We start from the raw sequence: 15,738 nt of genomic DNA, 5'->3' as shown, positions 1-15,738 counted from the left end.
TCATCTAGTCCAACCCCTGCTCAAAGCAGGACCCATCCCCAACTAAATCATCCCAGCCAGGGCTTTGTCAAGCCTGACCTTAAAAACCTCTAAGGAAGGAGATTCCACCACCTCCCTAGGGAACCCATTCCAGTGCTTCACCACCCTCCTAGTGAAATAGTGTTTCCTAATATCCAACCTAGACCTCCCCCACTGCAACTTGAGACCATTGCTCCTTGTTCTGTCATCTGCCACCACTGAGAACAGCCGAGCTCCATCCTCTTTGGAACCCCCCTTCAGGTAGTTGAAAGCTGCTCTCAAATCCCCCCTCACTGTTCTCTTCTGGAGACTAAACAAGCCAAGTTCCCTCAGTCTCTCCTCGTAAGTCATATGCCCCAGCCCCCTAATCATTTTCAATGCCCTCCGCTGGACTCTCTCCAATTTGTCCACATCCCTTCTGTAGTGGGGGGGACCAAAACTGGACACTACTCCAGATGTGGCCTCCCCAGTGCTGAATAGAGGGGAATAATCACTTCCCTCTATCTGCTGGCAATGCTCCTACTAATGCAGCCCAATGTGCCGTTAGCCTTCTTGGCAACAAGGGCACACTGCTGACTCGTATCCAGCGTCTTGTCCACTGTAATCCCCAGGTCCTTTTCTGCAAAACTGCTGCTTAGCCAGTCGGTCCCCAGCCTGTAGCGGTGCATGGGATTCTTCCTTCCTAAGTGCAGGACTCTGCATTTGTCCTTGTTGAACCTCAGATTTCTTTTGGCCCAATCCTCCCATTTGTTATCCTCCTTTATCCAAAGAGGCTCAGTGACTTGCCAAAGGTCACACAGGAAGTCTGTGGCAGAGCCGGGAATTGCACCCCAGCCTCCCCTCTCCCAGACTAGCACCTTAACCATTGACACATCCTTCCACCTCATTTCTGCTCTGTCAGGCCTCTCTCCTTTGCACAGTATGTGCCATCGCCTGGGAGCCCATTGCTCTGTACCGCAGACGGCCATGGAGATGGAGGGCTGGAGCCCTTATGCTGAGACAATCTGGGGGCCCGACGAAGGCACCAACTCCTCTCTCTGGTTCATTACTCGGTCCCAGGAAAATGGTCAAGCCTTGACACTACATTGTGGCTGCTGTCCTCAAGGGCTCGGCCTGAGTGGTAGGCATGGGGCACCGAGGTAGATTGAAACCAAGTTTGAAAGACTTGGCGTTCCCTATCCAGAGACAGTGCCCCCCTGGCAGAGCGAGCAGAACCACGCACACTGCTGGGAGCGCCAGGCTGGGATCTGTCCGATGCACCTTCAGAGTTACTGACTGCTAGTCAAACGCGGCACTGGACCTGTGGGATCAGAGCCATCGGTTCTCTGTAGTGCGTGTGCGTGTGCGTGCCTGTCCTCCAGCCTCTGAATCAAATCCACATGCTGCAGACACAAGCAGTTGTGTGTTCTTCACAGACAGGCAGCAGAGACTAGACCCCCTCCTCGTCTTTCAGCTCCAACCACACACCACTCCGCTGCATGAGCGAATGGAGAAACTTGGCTTCAGAGAGTGGCAGCTAGTCCCCTATCCTTTGTCGGCTTAACCACGGGGGAGGGGGAGGGATAGCTTAGTGGTTTGAGCATTGAGCCTGCTAAACCCAGGGTTGGGAGTTCAATCCTTGAGGGGGCCATTTAGGGATCTGGGGCAAAAATCTGTCTGGAGATTGGCCCTGCTTTGAGCGGGGGGCGGGACTAGATGACCTCCTGAGATTCTATGATTCCATCACTCACAGAGCCAGGATGTTATGGTTGCATTGCATGCATAAAGTGCCAGCTTTATCCAGAGCATCCCGTCACAAGGCAGATGTCATCCTGCCACTTCAGGGAAAAAGCTGCTCTAGAAATGCAATGGCCTCCTGCTATCATATGCCAAAGGCCAGGCCCTGTGACATGATGCCAAGGAATCCCAACCCTCCATCCAACGACTTTGCCCCAGAAGGAAAACCCTGGGGAATGACTATCTTGGTCATACGGGAGATGATACTAAGAACTGATTTCATGGGCAGGTCTGGGCCTGGCTGTGACAGCCTCCCTGAAACTCAGCAGGCTTCTTGCTGACAACCTGATCCAGCATCCTGTGAGGTCAATGGCAGAGCTCCCGTTAACTTCAGGGGTGCAAGTTTTGATTGTGGCTTAAGTCGGTCAAGCTCAGACATTTCTGAAATATTTTGAAGATCAAACACGATATGAAATGTAGACCAAGTGCCACAACCAGTAAAATCCTATGCCCTGCATTGCTCTCGTGCATTGCTTTCAGGAGACAGATGGATCATGCTTCTTAATGTTGCAAAGAGATCCCCTAGGTTACCGTTGCTACATGAGATAAAGGGTCCATCGCCTGGAGATCCTGCTGTAGGACAGGGACCTTATATGGCTACTCCAGGGCAGTATTTTGCAATGGCAACTTTAGCGGAGCCAAGACACTTTCGGTAATTGCCAGAATTAGATTGAAAAAGTTTGCGTCCGCTCTGTGGTCAGTCACTGACTACTGCAAAGAGCGACTGCCCGAAAGCAGCCAGGTTATGTAAGTTATCCTGTTTCACGCAATGCTGCTTAGCCCCTTAGAGTGTGATGTCTGGACTCTGCTGTCCTTTCCCCCCCGCCCCAACAGGGAATAATTAGCTAGTGACCATTTGCGAAAAGGAGGGTGCGACTGAGTGGGGTCTCCCATACGACATGGATGGGGGCATGAGTACCTGAATAGGCAGAGAGATAAGGAAAAGCATAAGTAGATATATATTGAAATCTGCTTAGCCAGCAGCCCTCACCAATCAGGGGTGTTCATGATGGGTCAGCACAAGTCAGTAGATGCCCACTGTCCCGCTGCTTCTCAGACAGTCCTGACCACTGCTGGGTCTTTCAAGACCCCACTGCACTGTTTGCAGTAGAACACTGACCAGACTCCAGCTCGGGTGACTTCACACCGCCCTCCCGATTTACCTGGCTGTACAACTGTTCTTAGGCTCCCACAGATCGGAGCGTTGCTCCGCACTGCCAATCAGCGGCCACATTCCACCCCAGAGGTGGCTGCATTCCACTCATTCCTGTGGTGTACAATTTGCCCATCCATTTGTGGAATGAAAGGCACTCTATAAATGGAAGACAACTTTCGTGTAACAAAGAGATCCTCACCGTTAAAGCCTCAACCCCTGCACACACACAAAAAAATCAACTCAGATACGAAGCCTTCTTGGCTGAGAATTGTGCTTTCAAACTGCCGACTGAGCCATGCCCACCAGGCCCACTCCTCCCCCCCATGCAGGTGGCCTGCCTCCCTCCCCACACAGCCATGGGATCTAATTGCTTCTGCTCATTAGCATTTGACAAATAACCACAGAGAGAGAAAAAGGCCCCAGCAGGATATGAACAAGCTTAGGCTTTCACTGCCATCTGACTGCACCGATCGAATGTGTCATTATTTTTCCATTCTTTATCACCCCATCTCGCCTTCCCCTTCGAGCGGAATCAGCGTGCTGCTCTTTCGGGGGGCTCTTGCCAGCTCAGCATGGCTGTGCCGAAGCACGGGCAGAGACTGAAAGGGCCGGACGGGACTGAAGTGTGTAGGTGGCAATTCCTGAGCCGGGGGGAGCAGATGTAGAGGGGAGTGTGCGTGGGTGGGGGGCACTCTGCATCAAGGTTCATGAGTTTCCTCCCCGCCCAAATGTGATGAGCTTCCCCTCAGTCACCAACTACCCCATCCCGCTGCAAGTAAACTCAACAGCTGCTGGGGTGGGGGAAGGGGGTCAGCCCAGGACCAAGACAGAGCCTTGCTAGCCAGTGCTACCAGATCACAAGCGGTCAGCGAGTTGGGCACAAGTTCCATTTATTTAAGCAATAAAATCTTGGTAATTTAGGGTTCCGGGCACCATGATCAAGGATTGAGTTGGGGGCTTGTGGTTTGGCTTAGCTGCTCATAGCCCGATTGATATAGGCCCCTCAGGGCTCTTCAGTGAGATCTTGCCGCTGCTTTGGAGCCTGTCTACACTGCAGCTGGAAGGGAACCTCCCAGCCCGGGCAGACAGGGCCGGCTCCAGGCACCAGGTGCCTGGGGCGGCCAATGAAAAGGGGGGCGGCACATCCGGCACTTCAGCGGCGGGTCCCTCACTCCCTCTCGGAGCGAGGGGCCTGCCGCCATAGAACGAAGCAGCGGTAGAGCTGCTGCCGCTTGTGATTGCGGGTTTTTTTTTTTGGCTGCTTGGGGCGGCAAAAACGCTAGAGCCGGCCCTGAGTGTTGACATCCGCTAAGTGGAACGTGGGCGATACAGACAGGGACACAGAAGCAGCTGCCTGCCATAGACCCTTACCCGTATCCAGAAGCGTGATCCTCTTTCAGTGACAGCTGAGAAGCAGAGAGGATATTTATTGAACTCTGATTTCTCCTCATTTTCCTGCCTGGGGCAGTATTTTCCTAACCTCCCTCCCATGGTATCAGAGAAATTATTCTACACTTTGCTTCCTAAAAATGGTGCGTTTTTACTAGGGCAAAATGGTCCCCATGTTCCACACCAGAAGTGGCTGCATTTCAGTGGTGGATGAAAGATCTCAACATGCACAGTCTGGGATCCATAGGGATGAAAGAGACCTCAGACGTCTAGTTATTATTGACCCTTTTAAACACACAGCCAAGTACTTGCCTTCAAGTTAATAGCCTTACCTGCTCACTTCCTTAGACGAGAGAAGACCAGGTCCCAGGTGAAGCCCCAGTGGTGCAGGTTTCCAAAAGAAAAGCTTCAGAACAGATTATGAGGGGGTTTGTTCTCCAGGGTTTCTGTAAACATGAACACAGTCATTTCACTTAATAAAACCCTCTTCCAGGGAGAAATGACTCTTCTTAGCAATATCTATTCGCCTGTATTTGACTTGTGAGCACAAAAAGCAGAAGCAAAATGTGAATGGGCCTAAGTTATCCAAGTGATTCCGTTCCAAGGCCTGACAATAGCTGACAACAGCAACGCCCCTATTGGCGCAAAACCCTGCAAGGCCAGGGCTCCGGCAGAGCCGTGCACGAGGCCGCGGGGGCCAGGCAGGTCCCCGCGGGAAGGTTCCATGGCAGTTGGAAGCCGCCAAGCGGGAGGAAGCAGCGGCCGTCGGTTGGGAGTCTGGTGAGCAGGGGAGAGTTTCTACCCCGGAACTAGCCAGCCCTACCCCCCCGTCACAGCAAGTCCGGTATGCGGCCATTTAGGGCTCCCAAGGGCACAGCCTCCTGGTAAGCAGACGCAGGCGTAGAGAGAAGGGGTGGAGGGAAGTGGTCTGGACGTGGATAAAAATCTCCCCTCAGAGCACCTCAGACTAGCGCCTCGTGCCTTATTACTGGGCCCCATGTAACCCGCATCCCTGCTCTCGCTCCCCCTTCTCCATCCACCTCCCTCCCCTGCTCTCAGCTCCGGCCGGGGTCGGTCTCACTGCTCTGCCACCTTGTCTCTCCGCCTTAAGCACCTGCCCCTTCAAACAGCCCCCCTCCCCGGTTCTCAATTGTGATCACACCTCATTCGCACCATTGCCTCAAGCCCACAGCCAGGCTGGGGCTTGTTTGCCTTCCCCAGGGCCAGGTGCCATTGTAGCCACTGAAGTCTTACCACTGCCACTCCCTTCATGGTATCATCCCCACTAGGGCTCTGTAGAAATTAGGGTGACCAGATATCCCAATTTTATAGGGACAGTCCTGATATTTGGGGATTTTTCTTATCTAGGTGCCTATTACCCCCCACATTCTGTCTCAATTTTTCATACTTGCTATCTGGTCACCCTAGTAGTAATGTTCCAGTAGGGAGGGTAGGAAAATCAAAAGCAACGGGGCAAGAAAATGGCTCACCCACCTCAAGCATTACTGGCTTTCCAGAGAGACGCAGCCGAGCTCGGGGGAAGGCAGGCGTCATCTTCACCAATACCACCCTTGTCCCTGCTGTGTTTCCTGGGATGGGAATAGACCCTTGCAGCGGTTCTGAAGGGCCAGGCCCAGCTAGAAGTGCTAACAAGAGAACAGCCAAAGGGATTATTTCTCTCCCCCCGTCGTGGTCACTGCCTTTCATTAAGGCAACCCAAGCCCTGGAGCCACTGCAGCAGGGCTTTCCCACGTGGCTTCAGGTACTGCCGCTGCCTCCGTTCTCCACCACCCTTTTGCTGGTGTTTTCTGAACATGCCTCCTCTTTTCAGGAGTCTGGTTTATTAAGGTAATATTCAAACACCCACAAATCTCCCCCTCCAAACCCACCTTCCATCCAAGCTAGCTCAGACCCTTGGTGGAGGGTTCTTCATGCTGGCTTCACTGATCTTCCTCCTAGCAGACTCCTATCCCTGCAGCTTCTGCTCAAGCACACCAGAGGCCTTATATTTCTCAGCAGGCCTAGTGCTCAGTCACACGCTCCCATCACATTGCCCCCGCCCCTCTTCATTCCCTTCACCTGGGGAGGCAGGCTACACCTGGCACAGGTGATGCTGAACCTCATCCATCTTAAAGGGCCAGCTCACACTGTGAGAGCTGCATGGCTGGCGTTTGTTGTGACCAGGTTAATAATAAATAATAATAATAATAATATCGCCAGCAATAATCATAGGAAGACATAAACAGCCGTCATAACAGGCTCCATGTTTCTCCCTGCTTCACTGATCCAACCCCACTGACTTTGATTGATTTGCACCAGTGTCACAGAGAGCAGAATTTGGCCCAGCCTGTTGTGTTTAGATGACATGAAGCGATACACTGTTGCTGTCAGTTTTCTCCCATGCCGAGGTCTGTGGCAGGCTATAGATAGCTGTAAATGACAGATATCTTAGAGATCTTTCTGTTTGTCTTACCCAACTAAATGTGGTTGCAGTGTTGATCAGACCTAATTAAGTTGGGGAGAGGCCTTTCTCACTGCGACTTTGCACACGAAGACCAACGTGTTCTAAAGTGGCCACTGATTTTGGGTGCTTCTGTTTTTTGGATGCTCAACTTGAGACACTTCCGGCATGTGGGGATTCTCAGCACCTCCAGAAAATCAGGCCCAAACTGCAACCCAACATTTAGAGGCTGCTTGAAAAACCAGGGTCTGATTTTAGCAGTCAGGGGGAGTTGAAGGTACCTAGCACCATACAGGTGCTTGCCTGGCATGAAGGGTTATAAATAAAGCCTCACAACACTGCTGCAAGATGGGGACAAAAATGCTGTACCTATTTCACAAAGAGGGAAACTGAGGTACGGGACAGCTAAGAGAGTTGCTCAGGGTCACATGGTGAGGCAAGTGGCAGTGTTAGGAATAGAACTCAGTACCACAAAATATCTTTGAGGCCAAGTGCTTAGCAGGGTTGAGAAAAGGACCAGACATGTATATAGATAACAAACATTTCCCATATTCTGGGGCCAACACGGCTACCACACCACTACATACAACAATTTCCATAGTTATATTATAATAGTAAAGATTAAACACAAACTTTGGAAGGGATATGAACCCACATGCATCAGGGCCTAAACCACTCCCTAACTATCAGTGGTCAGGAGGTAAATTTAACTAGGGACTAGTTACTCCATAATTGTTTCCTGCAGAGTTTCTTGCACTTTCCTCTGATGCAACTAGTATTATCCACTGTTGGTAACAGTATACTGGACTAGTTGGACCCTGGTCAGAACCAGTCCGGCAATTCCTATGTTCCGAACTCAAGTCTCCTGCCCCCCCGATCCTGCTCGCTGGCCCATTTGGTCCCTGTATCCTCCCATTTCATGCATTTGATTAAAGGGGCTTCACGACGCAGGCTGAATTTTGCTGAGCCTGACAGAGTTTAATTTACGGCTTGTACCCAAGTTGCAAACCTCCCTGACTGTTTCCTGCTGCGGTTTCCTGCAATAGTAAAACGCCTCCGCTGTTCAGCCTGCTTTCCCCTTCGGTTGTCTGATGGCCCTTTCTGGGCTTCAGGCAGATCAAAAACAAATAGGTCAAAAAAAGCTGGTGGCCATAAATCCAGCTCCTGGTGCAGGCATCTCCTTGCCTTGCTCCTGAGCAAAGCAGGAGAGCTCTGGCAAGATGGCATCTCTCCAGCAATCCCCGTCCATCCCCATTCCACATACACTAGGCCAGTGGCTTTCAAACTTTTTTTCTGGTGACCCAGTTGAAGAAAATTGTTAATGCCTGCGACCCACGGGAGCTGGGGATGAGGGGTTTGGGTTGTGGGAGGGGCTCAGGGCTGGGGCAGCGGGTTGGGGCATGGGGGTGAGGGCTGCGGGGTAGGGCCGGGAATGAAGGGTTCAGGGTGCGGGAGGGGGCTCTGGTCTGGGGCAGGGGGTTGGGATGCAGGAGGGGGCTCCAGGTTTGGGGGTAGCTCAGTGCTGGGGCAGAGAATTGGGGCTCTGGCTTACCTCAGGCGGCTCCCAGTCAGTGGCACAGCGGGGGTGCTAAGCCAGGCTCCCTGCCTGTCCTGTCACTGTGGACCGCGCTGCGCTCCGGAAGCGGCCAGCAGCAGGTCCGGCTCCTAGGCGGAGGCTCACAAGCGGCTCTGCATGGCTCTGACCCGCAGGCACCGCCCCCCTCAGCTCCCATTGGCCAGAAACCGGACAATGGGAGTGCAGCCAGTGCTCAGGGTGGGGGCAGCATGTGGAGCCCGGTGGCCCCCCCGCCTAGGAGCCGGACCTGCTGCCCGGGGCGCAGCGTGGTGTCAGAACAGGTAGGGACTAGCCTGCCTTAGCCAGGTAGCATCGCCGATGGGTCTTTTAACAGTAATGACCAGAGCCGCCGCGACCCAGTGCCTTCCATTCCACGACCCAGCACTGGGTCTCAAACCGCACTTTGAAAACCACTGCACTAATGTATATCATTTATAAAGTCAACACTTATTATTATGATTGATTATTTGTATTACGGTAGCACGTAAGAGCCCCAGTTTGTACTGTGCTAGGCACTGTACAAACACAGAACAAAAAGACAGTCCCTGCCTAGCCCACACACTACCAGGGTGTGGCCAGCCCAACTCAGAATGCCATATGACTGTCTAAGGCCTGGTCCTTTCTGTGCTAGCCTTTAGTGTGCAATAGGTCCGTCCCTCAATCGACCAAGAGGCCTGGCCATTGGGACAATCTTGTTGGTCTGTTTTTATCTATCGTTTGTCTGATAGACTGTGAGCTCTGTCAGGCAGGGACTGTCTTTTTGTTCTGGGTTTGTACAGCCCCTAGCACCATTGGGGCCTGGTTTCTGACTGGGGCTCCTGGGCACTATGCTACTAGGACTCCTACTAATAATTAATAAAGAATGTGTGCAGAAGCGCAGAAACCAGACACAACAACCCAAGGAGTCGGGTTGACAGTATTCTGAACGTGACCGGCACATCTGTGGAAAGGAGATGCCAACTCAGCTCTTCGCACGTCACGCTACATCCCCATCAAAGGTCAGCTCCCAGGGAGCCAATGCGCCCCCTGGAGTTCACTGGTGTTTCCATTAATTAATGGAAACTGGCCTTGGTCTGTGGGTGGGATTTAGATAACTTGATACCAAAACCAATAGCGCAGATAACAGCTCATTGGTGGAGGAGACTTGTCAAAGGCTCAGCCAGCAGTGTGACATGATGCATTGGGTTCCTATTGAGAGCTGGCTCTACCGGGATAGGTGGTAAGTCCCTTTCTGGTATTACTTTGCCATGAGTCTAGGGGCCTCTGGTGACATCTGCCGATTCCAGTATGAAAAGGGTGGGAGAATTGTACTGAATCCAATCTGCAATGATGGATTGTCACACTGGAATCACAGCTTTCTCTGGGTTGATAAGCACAGAGGACCAGCCAAACTGGCCCAGACCATTGGTCCGTCTAATGGACAATCTTTGACAGGGGCCACTGCCAGATACTCCGGTGGAAGATGCAAAAAATTCAGCAACAGATAGGGAAAGGTTCTTCTTTACCCTTGTCACTTGGCGGTTGGATTATACCTAGAAGTATCAGGGTTTTATATCCTTTATAAACTTGTATCCTGTCTAGTGGAACTGTCAATGTTCTGATTACCCATAGAACTGTCTAGTCCTTTTTTAGAGGCCTGCTAATCTCTTGGCAGTATCAGTAGGTTGAGGTAGTGAGTTCCAAAGGTTAATTATGCATTGCAAAAAACCAGTATTTCTTTTTATCATGATCTACACGAACCTCTCCGCAGAGAAGATTTGGGGTAGTAGGGGGCTTTTTAATGTAGACGATAATGGCATAACTAGATCCAATGACAATTTCGGGCTGCAATTTTTTAACAGTGAGGATAATTAACCATTGGAACAGCTCACTAGAGGATGCAGTGGATTCTCCATCACCTGAAATCTCTAACTCCAGACCAGATGTCTTTCTAAAAACCACACTCTGGCTCAGTCAGCAGTTAGGAGGGTGGTAAATGAATCACAGGGTGGAATTATCTAGCCTGTTACGCAGGAAAGGAGATTAGATGATCAGAATAGTCCCTTCTGGCCTTAGATTCTCTTCATTGACCCTGCGGTAATGGCTTGTGGGCAGATGGATGGAGATGGCGACGCGGGCTCTGCACTCCCAAGGGGTCCTCTGCTAACAGCTTCCCTTTGTCCGTGGCCGTATTGCAATGCAATGTCTCAATGAGGAATTCTGCTTCCATTCCCTAGGTCCAGCACACGGAGTGTTTGAGCAGGTCCAAGGAGCCCCGGTCAGCGCACGAGATGCCGGATGCAGCCAGCAACCTGCCCTTCTTCTACGGCAGCATTTCTCGGTCGGAGGCCGAGGAGTACCTCAAACTGGCGGGCATGTCGGACGGCCTCTTCCTGCTGCGCCAGTGCCTGCGGAGCCTGGGGGGCTACGTCCTCTCCATGGTGCACAACCTGCAGTTCTACCACTACCCCATCGAGCGCCAGCTGAACGGCACCTACGCCATCGCGGGGGGCAAGGCGCACTGCGGGCCGGAGGAGCTCTGCGAATTCTACTCCAAGGACGCCGACGGGCTCTGCTGCACCCTCCGCAAGCCCTGCAACCGCCCCAGCAGCGTGGAGCTCCAGCCCGGCGTCTTCGACAGCATGCGGGACAACATGGTGCGCGAGTACGTGCGGCAGACGTGGAAATTGGAGGTACTGGCTGGTCCCAAGGCAAACGCTGTATTCGGACCCCTCCGGGGACTCCCTCAACTCCTCCTCCCTCCATTCATCCCACACCGACTCTTCTCTATCCCTTTCCACACGTTCAGCACAAGTGGGGCTCCTGCCGTTTGGCAAAGCCTCCCTGAATCTTCCTCCCTTTTCCAGTTCCCTCTGCAGCCATAGCTCTGATCCTTTGCCTATGCCTTCAAATTCCTCTCTCCCTCTGCTCCAGCTTAACGAGACGGGTCCTGTCTGTCTTGCGTGGCCATTGCAGAGCTCACAGCATAAGAGGGGGGCTACCCCCAGTGTCCTTAGCCTGGCTACAGCGTGGGAGGTGCTACTGTGCACTCAGCTCAAGCTAGCTGCGCTTCAGGGGGGCTGTACGGGACGTGTACAGAGCCAGATCCGGAGATGCTTATTCCGCTTTTCCTCAGTTCTTTCCTCACTGAAGTCACGGGGAGTTTTGCTGGTGGACGCAGGAACCGGTGTATCGAATCCGAGCTCGCTACGTATCTATTATCCCCATTACGAAATAACTAGAAGGACGCCTGTCCAAGGCTCTGGGCAACGGACCGCACAACAGTGCATGCAATTTAGAACTTAGCAGCATTAATCTGAGCAGGTCAGCAGGGACTCCTTTCCGCCCTTCCTCCTCCAGGAAGCACACCGCCAGCCTTCTCCCCAAGCCCTCGCAAACAGGCGGCGTTTGCAGCATGCCAACAAGGTCACCAAGTTCAGGCTAGTTCAGACCAAAGGGGGAAGCAAGTTCTAAAATCTCTAGGCCCCCTCTGTCAGGCACCTCCTCTCTTTTGCAACGAGGGATATTCAGCTCGCAGGCCACTGCTGACTGCAGCTACGGCACTGGGAGAGAGGAGATCCCTTAGGCAGGCTGGTCCTAGGCCATTTAGGGCTTTATAGGTCATAAGACCTATCTGTGAGAGAGGCAGTGTGGCCTCGTGGACAGAGCCCCAGACTGGGATCTGGCCACTTGGGTTCTAGTTCCTGCTACGCTGCCAGCTGCTTGCTGTGGGCAAGTCACGTCCCAGCTCTGTGCCTCAGTTTCCCATGTGTAAAATGGAATAATGCTACTGCCCTCCTTTGTAAAGTGCTTTGAGCTGTATGGATGAAAAGTGCTAGCTAAGAAGTATTATATTAATTATTAGTATGACTCATCTGCTCCAGTGTCCCATCTTCTAACAGTGACTGGTACCAGATCCTTCACAAGAGCAGATGCAGTAAACTCCATAATGGATAGTTATAAAATAACCTGCTCACATGGGAAATTTCTCCTAGCCCCCAGGCAGACTGACTGGCTTATGCCTTATAACATATGTCCCTTACAGAATTTTACCCTCTGTCTAATGTAACTGTGGATGTACTTGTTATCCATAGACATTTCCAATCCTTTTTTGAAATCTGCTATGCTCTGGGCCACAGTGAGATCTTGTGGCAGAAGGTTCCGCAGGCTAATTATAATTGTGTGAAGACATCCTGCCTTTTATCCGTTTTAAATTTGACACTTTTGTTTCATTGAACATCCCCTTGTTCTTGTATATCAAGAGCGGATGATTAGAAGTTTCCTCTCTACCTTCTGTTTATTAACCAATACTTTGTGTACGTTATTACGGCCCATCTTATTCACCTCCTCTCTATGGAAAATAGTCCCAGACTTTACAATCTCTCTTCATATTAGACTATTTCATGCCCCTAAACATGTTGCCCATTTCCAAACCTCCACTAATTCAGCAATATCTTATTTTTAGATGGGGTGTGTGACGGGTTCCCTGGGGTGAGGCCTGGGACTGTGGGACGGCTGTGCCCCCTGGATTCACTCCAGCCTGGGCTGTCTCCCACAATGCCTTGCTAGTGACCCTCCAAGTGCAATCATCACTCAGCACAACCACATGTGAAGCCCCAACACTCAGCTAGATTGCATGAATGCTCCCAGAGCCACTCATGAATCACACAGAGCCAGGGCCGCCCAGAGGATTCAGGGGGCCTGGGGTTCGGCGGCAGGGGGTCCCCGCCTCCGAATTGCCGCCGAAGACCTGGCACTTCGGCGGCGGGTCCCAGGGCGGAAGGACCCCCCACCGCGGGTCTTCAGGGCACTTCAGCGGCGGGTCCCGGAGCAGAAGGACCCCGCGCTGCCAAACTGCCGCCGAAGACCCAGAACGGAAGAAGCTTCGGGGGCCCGGGCCCCACGAGAGTTTTCCGGGGCCCCCGGAGTGAAGGACCCCATTCCAGAGGCCCCCAAAAACTCTCATGGGGGCCCCTGCGGGGTCCGGGGCCTGGGGAAATTGTCCCACTTGCCCCCCCCCCCCCTCTGGGCGGCCCTGCACAGAGCCAAATCCCCCAGCTCCCAGCACTGCACCTCAGGAATATACCATCTTGCACTGCTCCAGATGGACAGTGCAGATTTATTAATTGATTCACTACTTCATCAGTGGAAAGTGGACATATACTAGCCTTTGTCAAACCTGAGCAGATTTGCCCCACACTTCATACAAACTCACTGGTAAAGTTAAACAAATGTATTGACTATAACAGGTAGATTTTAAGTGATTTTAAGTGATAGGCAAAAAGTCAGAGATAGTTACCAAAAGAAATAAAATACAAGCACTCAGTCTAAACTCTCAACCCTGTTAGACCGGGCAGCAACTAGATGAAGGAGTTTTTCTCACCCCACTGGATATTGCAGTCCTTAATATACTGGTTTGTTCCTTAAACCTGGGCCTATCTCCTGTGCTGGAGTCTTGTCTTGGAAAACACAAGTCCAGACATGTCTGGGTGGGTCTTGCTAAGTCTCTAGGCAAGGCTGAGCAATTCCCCTGCTGTGGCCTCATGCAGGTGAATCATTGCATCGTAACTCCCTTGCTGGACAATGGTTGTTGATGGGTTGATAGATACCCCACCTGGGCCTTGGTTACTTTCCTTGCTGTTGCCTCTCCGGAGCTAATGTCTGGCTGATTCCCCAACGTACAGCATGTTTTCGTGACCACCATACAACACAATTCTCATAACTTCCTATGCATTAATGATATACACATATGGATGGAGAAATGACTTTCAGCAGGTCATAATCTTTCTCCTGATACCTCACAAGGCGTGCTTTATATGTAAAATCACAATCACATATAAATGAGGAATATGGGGGTTACATGGTGCTCCCACAAGGTACAGAATGTCACCTGGTGACCAGAACTGCACACACTAGTTCAGAGGCAGATGCACCACCGATTTGTATAATAGCATTACAGTAATTTCAATGTCATGCTCCGTCCCCTTCTTTTTGCATCCTACAAATTTTGCTTTTTTCAACCTCTGGTCCACATTGAGCGAAGGTCTTCACTGAACTGTCCATAGCGATGCCGGGGTCTTTTCTCTTAGCTGATACAGTCAATTTAGAACCCAGTTCATATTATTCCCTCCAGTGTCCATTACCTCGCCTTTGTAACAATGAATTTCATCTGCTATTGTGTTTCCCATTTCCCTAGCTTGGTTAGGTCCCTCTGAAGTTCCTTGCCAGTTTCCACTGGTGTAAGTGTATAGACTTCAAAGCAGTAATTCCATGATTGACAGCGGTGTGAGAGCAAACTAAGGCCTCAAAGGGTTAATATGGTCCTACCCACAGTTCTAACAGAAATAAGCCCTTGTAATAGGGTTGCCAACCTTCTAGGATTGTCCTGGAGTCTCCAGGAATTAAAGATTAACCTTTAATTAAAGATTATGTCATGTGATGAAACCTCCAGCAATACGTCCAACCAAAATTGGCAACCCTGCCTTGCAACAGAAAGGCATCATCAACTCAATGGCTTGTCTATGTTATTATTATTAATAATAATATCATAGCACCTAGGAGCCTGGTCCCCAGTCCTGGACCAGGACCCCGTTGTGCTAAGAATGAAAAGACAGTCTTTGAGGGTGGGGTGGCAAAATCGCCTAGGAGATTTGGGTACCCCTTGCCCATCAGAAATCAATAAATCCCGAAGGTGGCTGGGAAAGATTCCCAGCTTTACAGCTGCAGTGCTCCCCAGGTTCTTACCTCGTGCTCTGGTAGCCACCAGGTGCAATCCACGAGGGGTCATAGAGGGGTTTGGCAGGATGGGCATTATGCATATGCTGGGGCCTGTTTGGGTTGGCCTACACTACGGGTGGGATCGATCTAAGTTACACAACTAAGTATGTCAAGAAGTTGACATACTTAGATCTACTCACCGCGGTGTCTTCACTGCAGTGTGTCGACGGGAGACGCTCTTTTCATTGTGGTGGAGTACCGGAGTCGACGCTAGAGCGATCGGTGGTCGATTTGTCGTGTCTATTCTAGACACAATAAATCAACCCCTGCTGGATCGATCGCTACCATCGATCCGGCCAGTGGTGTAGACAAATCCTCAGACACAGGAGATATAGGTGCTGCCATGCGAGTACAGGTCGTTAATATAAAGTGTGCCATCTACAGGCGAATAAGACAATGTAATTGTCCATACATTTGTGGGAGCCATAAACTTGCCATGCACTTGAATGGCTTCAAGATTACATTGCTCTTAACAGGGACTAGGGAGCAAAGTAAAGGGAGACAGAGCAGCCAGGAGAGAGTTTAAAAGGGCTCTGGATTGACAGTGGAAGACAGACCCCAAGGCTTGTGACCAGCTCTAACAATAGTCCTCTTCTAAAGGCCACC

The 15,738-nt window shown here is 51.3% G+C and overlaps 1 protein-coding gene across 2 annotated transcripts in view; it reads left to right on the top strand.

Annotated features, from left to right (window-relative positions):
* LOC128828749 (tyrosine-protein kinase ZAP-70) overlaps positions 1-15,738 on the top strand; it is a 46,580-nt gene that overhangs the window by 16,478 nt on the left and 14,364 nt on the right. For both annotated transcript variants that reach the window (XM_054013674.1, XM_054013675.1), the window contains exon 2: positions 10,593-11,048. In XM_054013674.1, the coding sequence (XP_053869649.1) occupies positions 10,647-11,048 (402 nt within the window). In that variant the 5' untranslated portion in view covers positions 10,593-10,646. The remainder of the gene's footprint in view (positions 1-10,592; positions 11,049-15,738) is intronic.

This window comes from Malaclemys terrapin, chromosome 24, assembly GCF_027887155.1.
Source record: "Malaclemys terrapin pileata isolate rMalTer1 chromosome 24, rMalTer1.hap1, whole genome shotgun sequence".
Lineage (NCBI taxonomy): Eukaryota > Metazoa > Chordata > Testudines > Emydidae > Malaclemys > Malaclemys terrapin.
The sequence above is the reverse complement of the archived record's forward strand: the minus strand, read 5'-3'. Positions and strand labels throughout refer to the sequence as shown.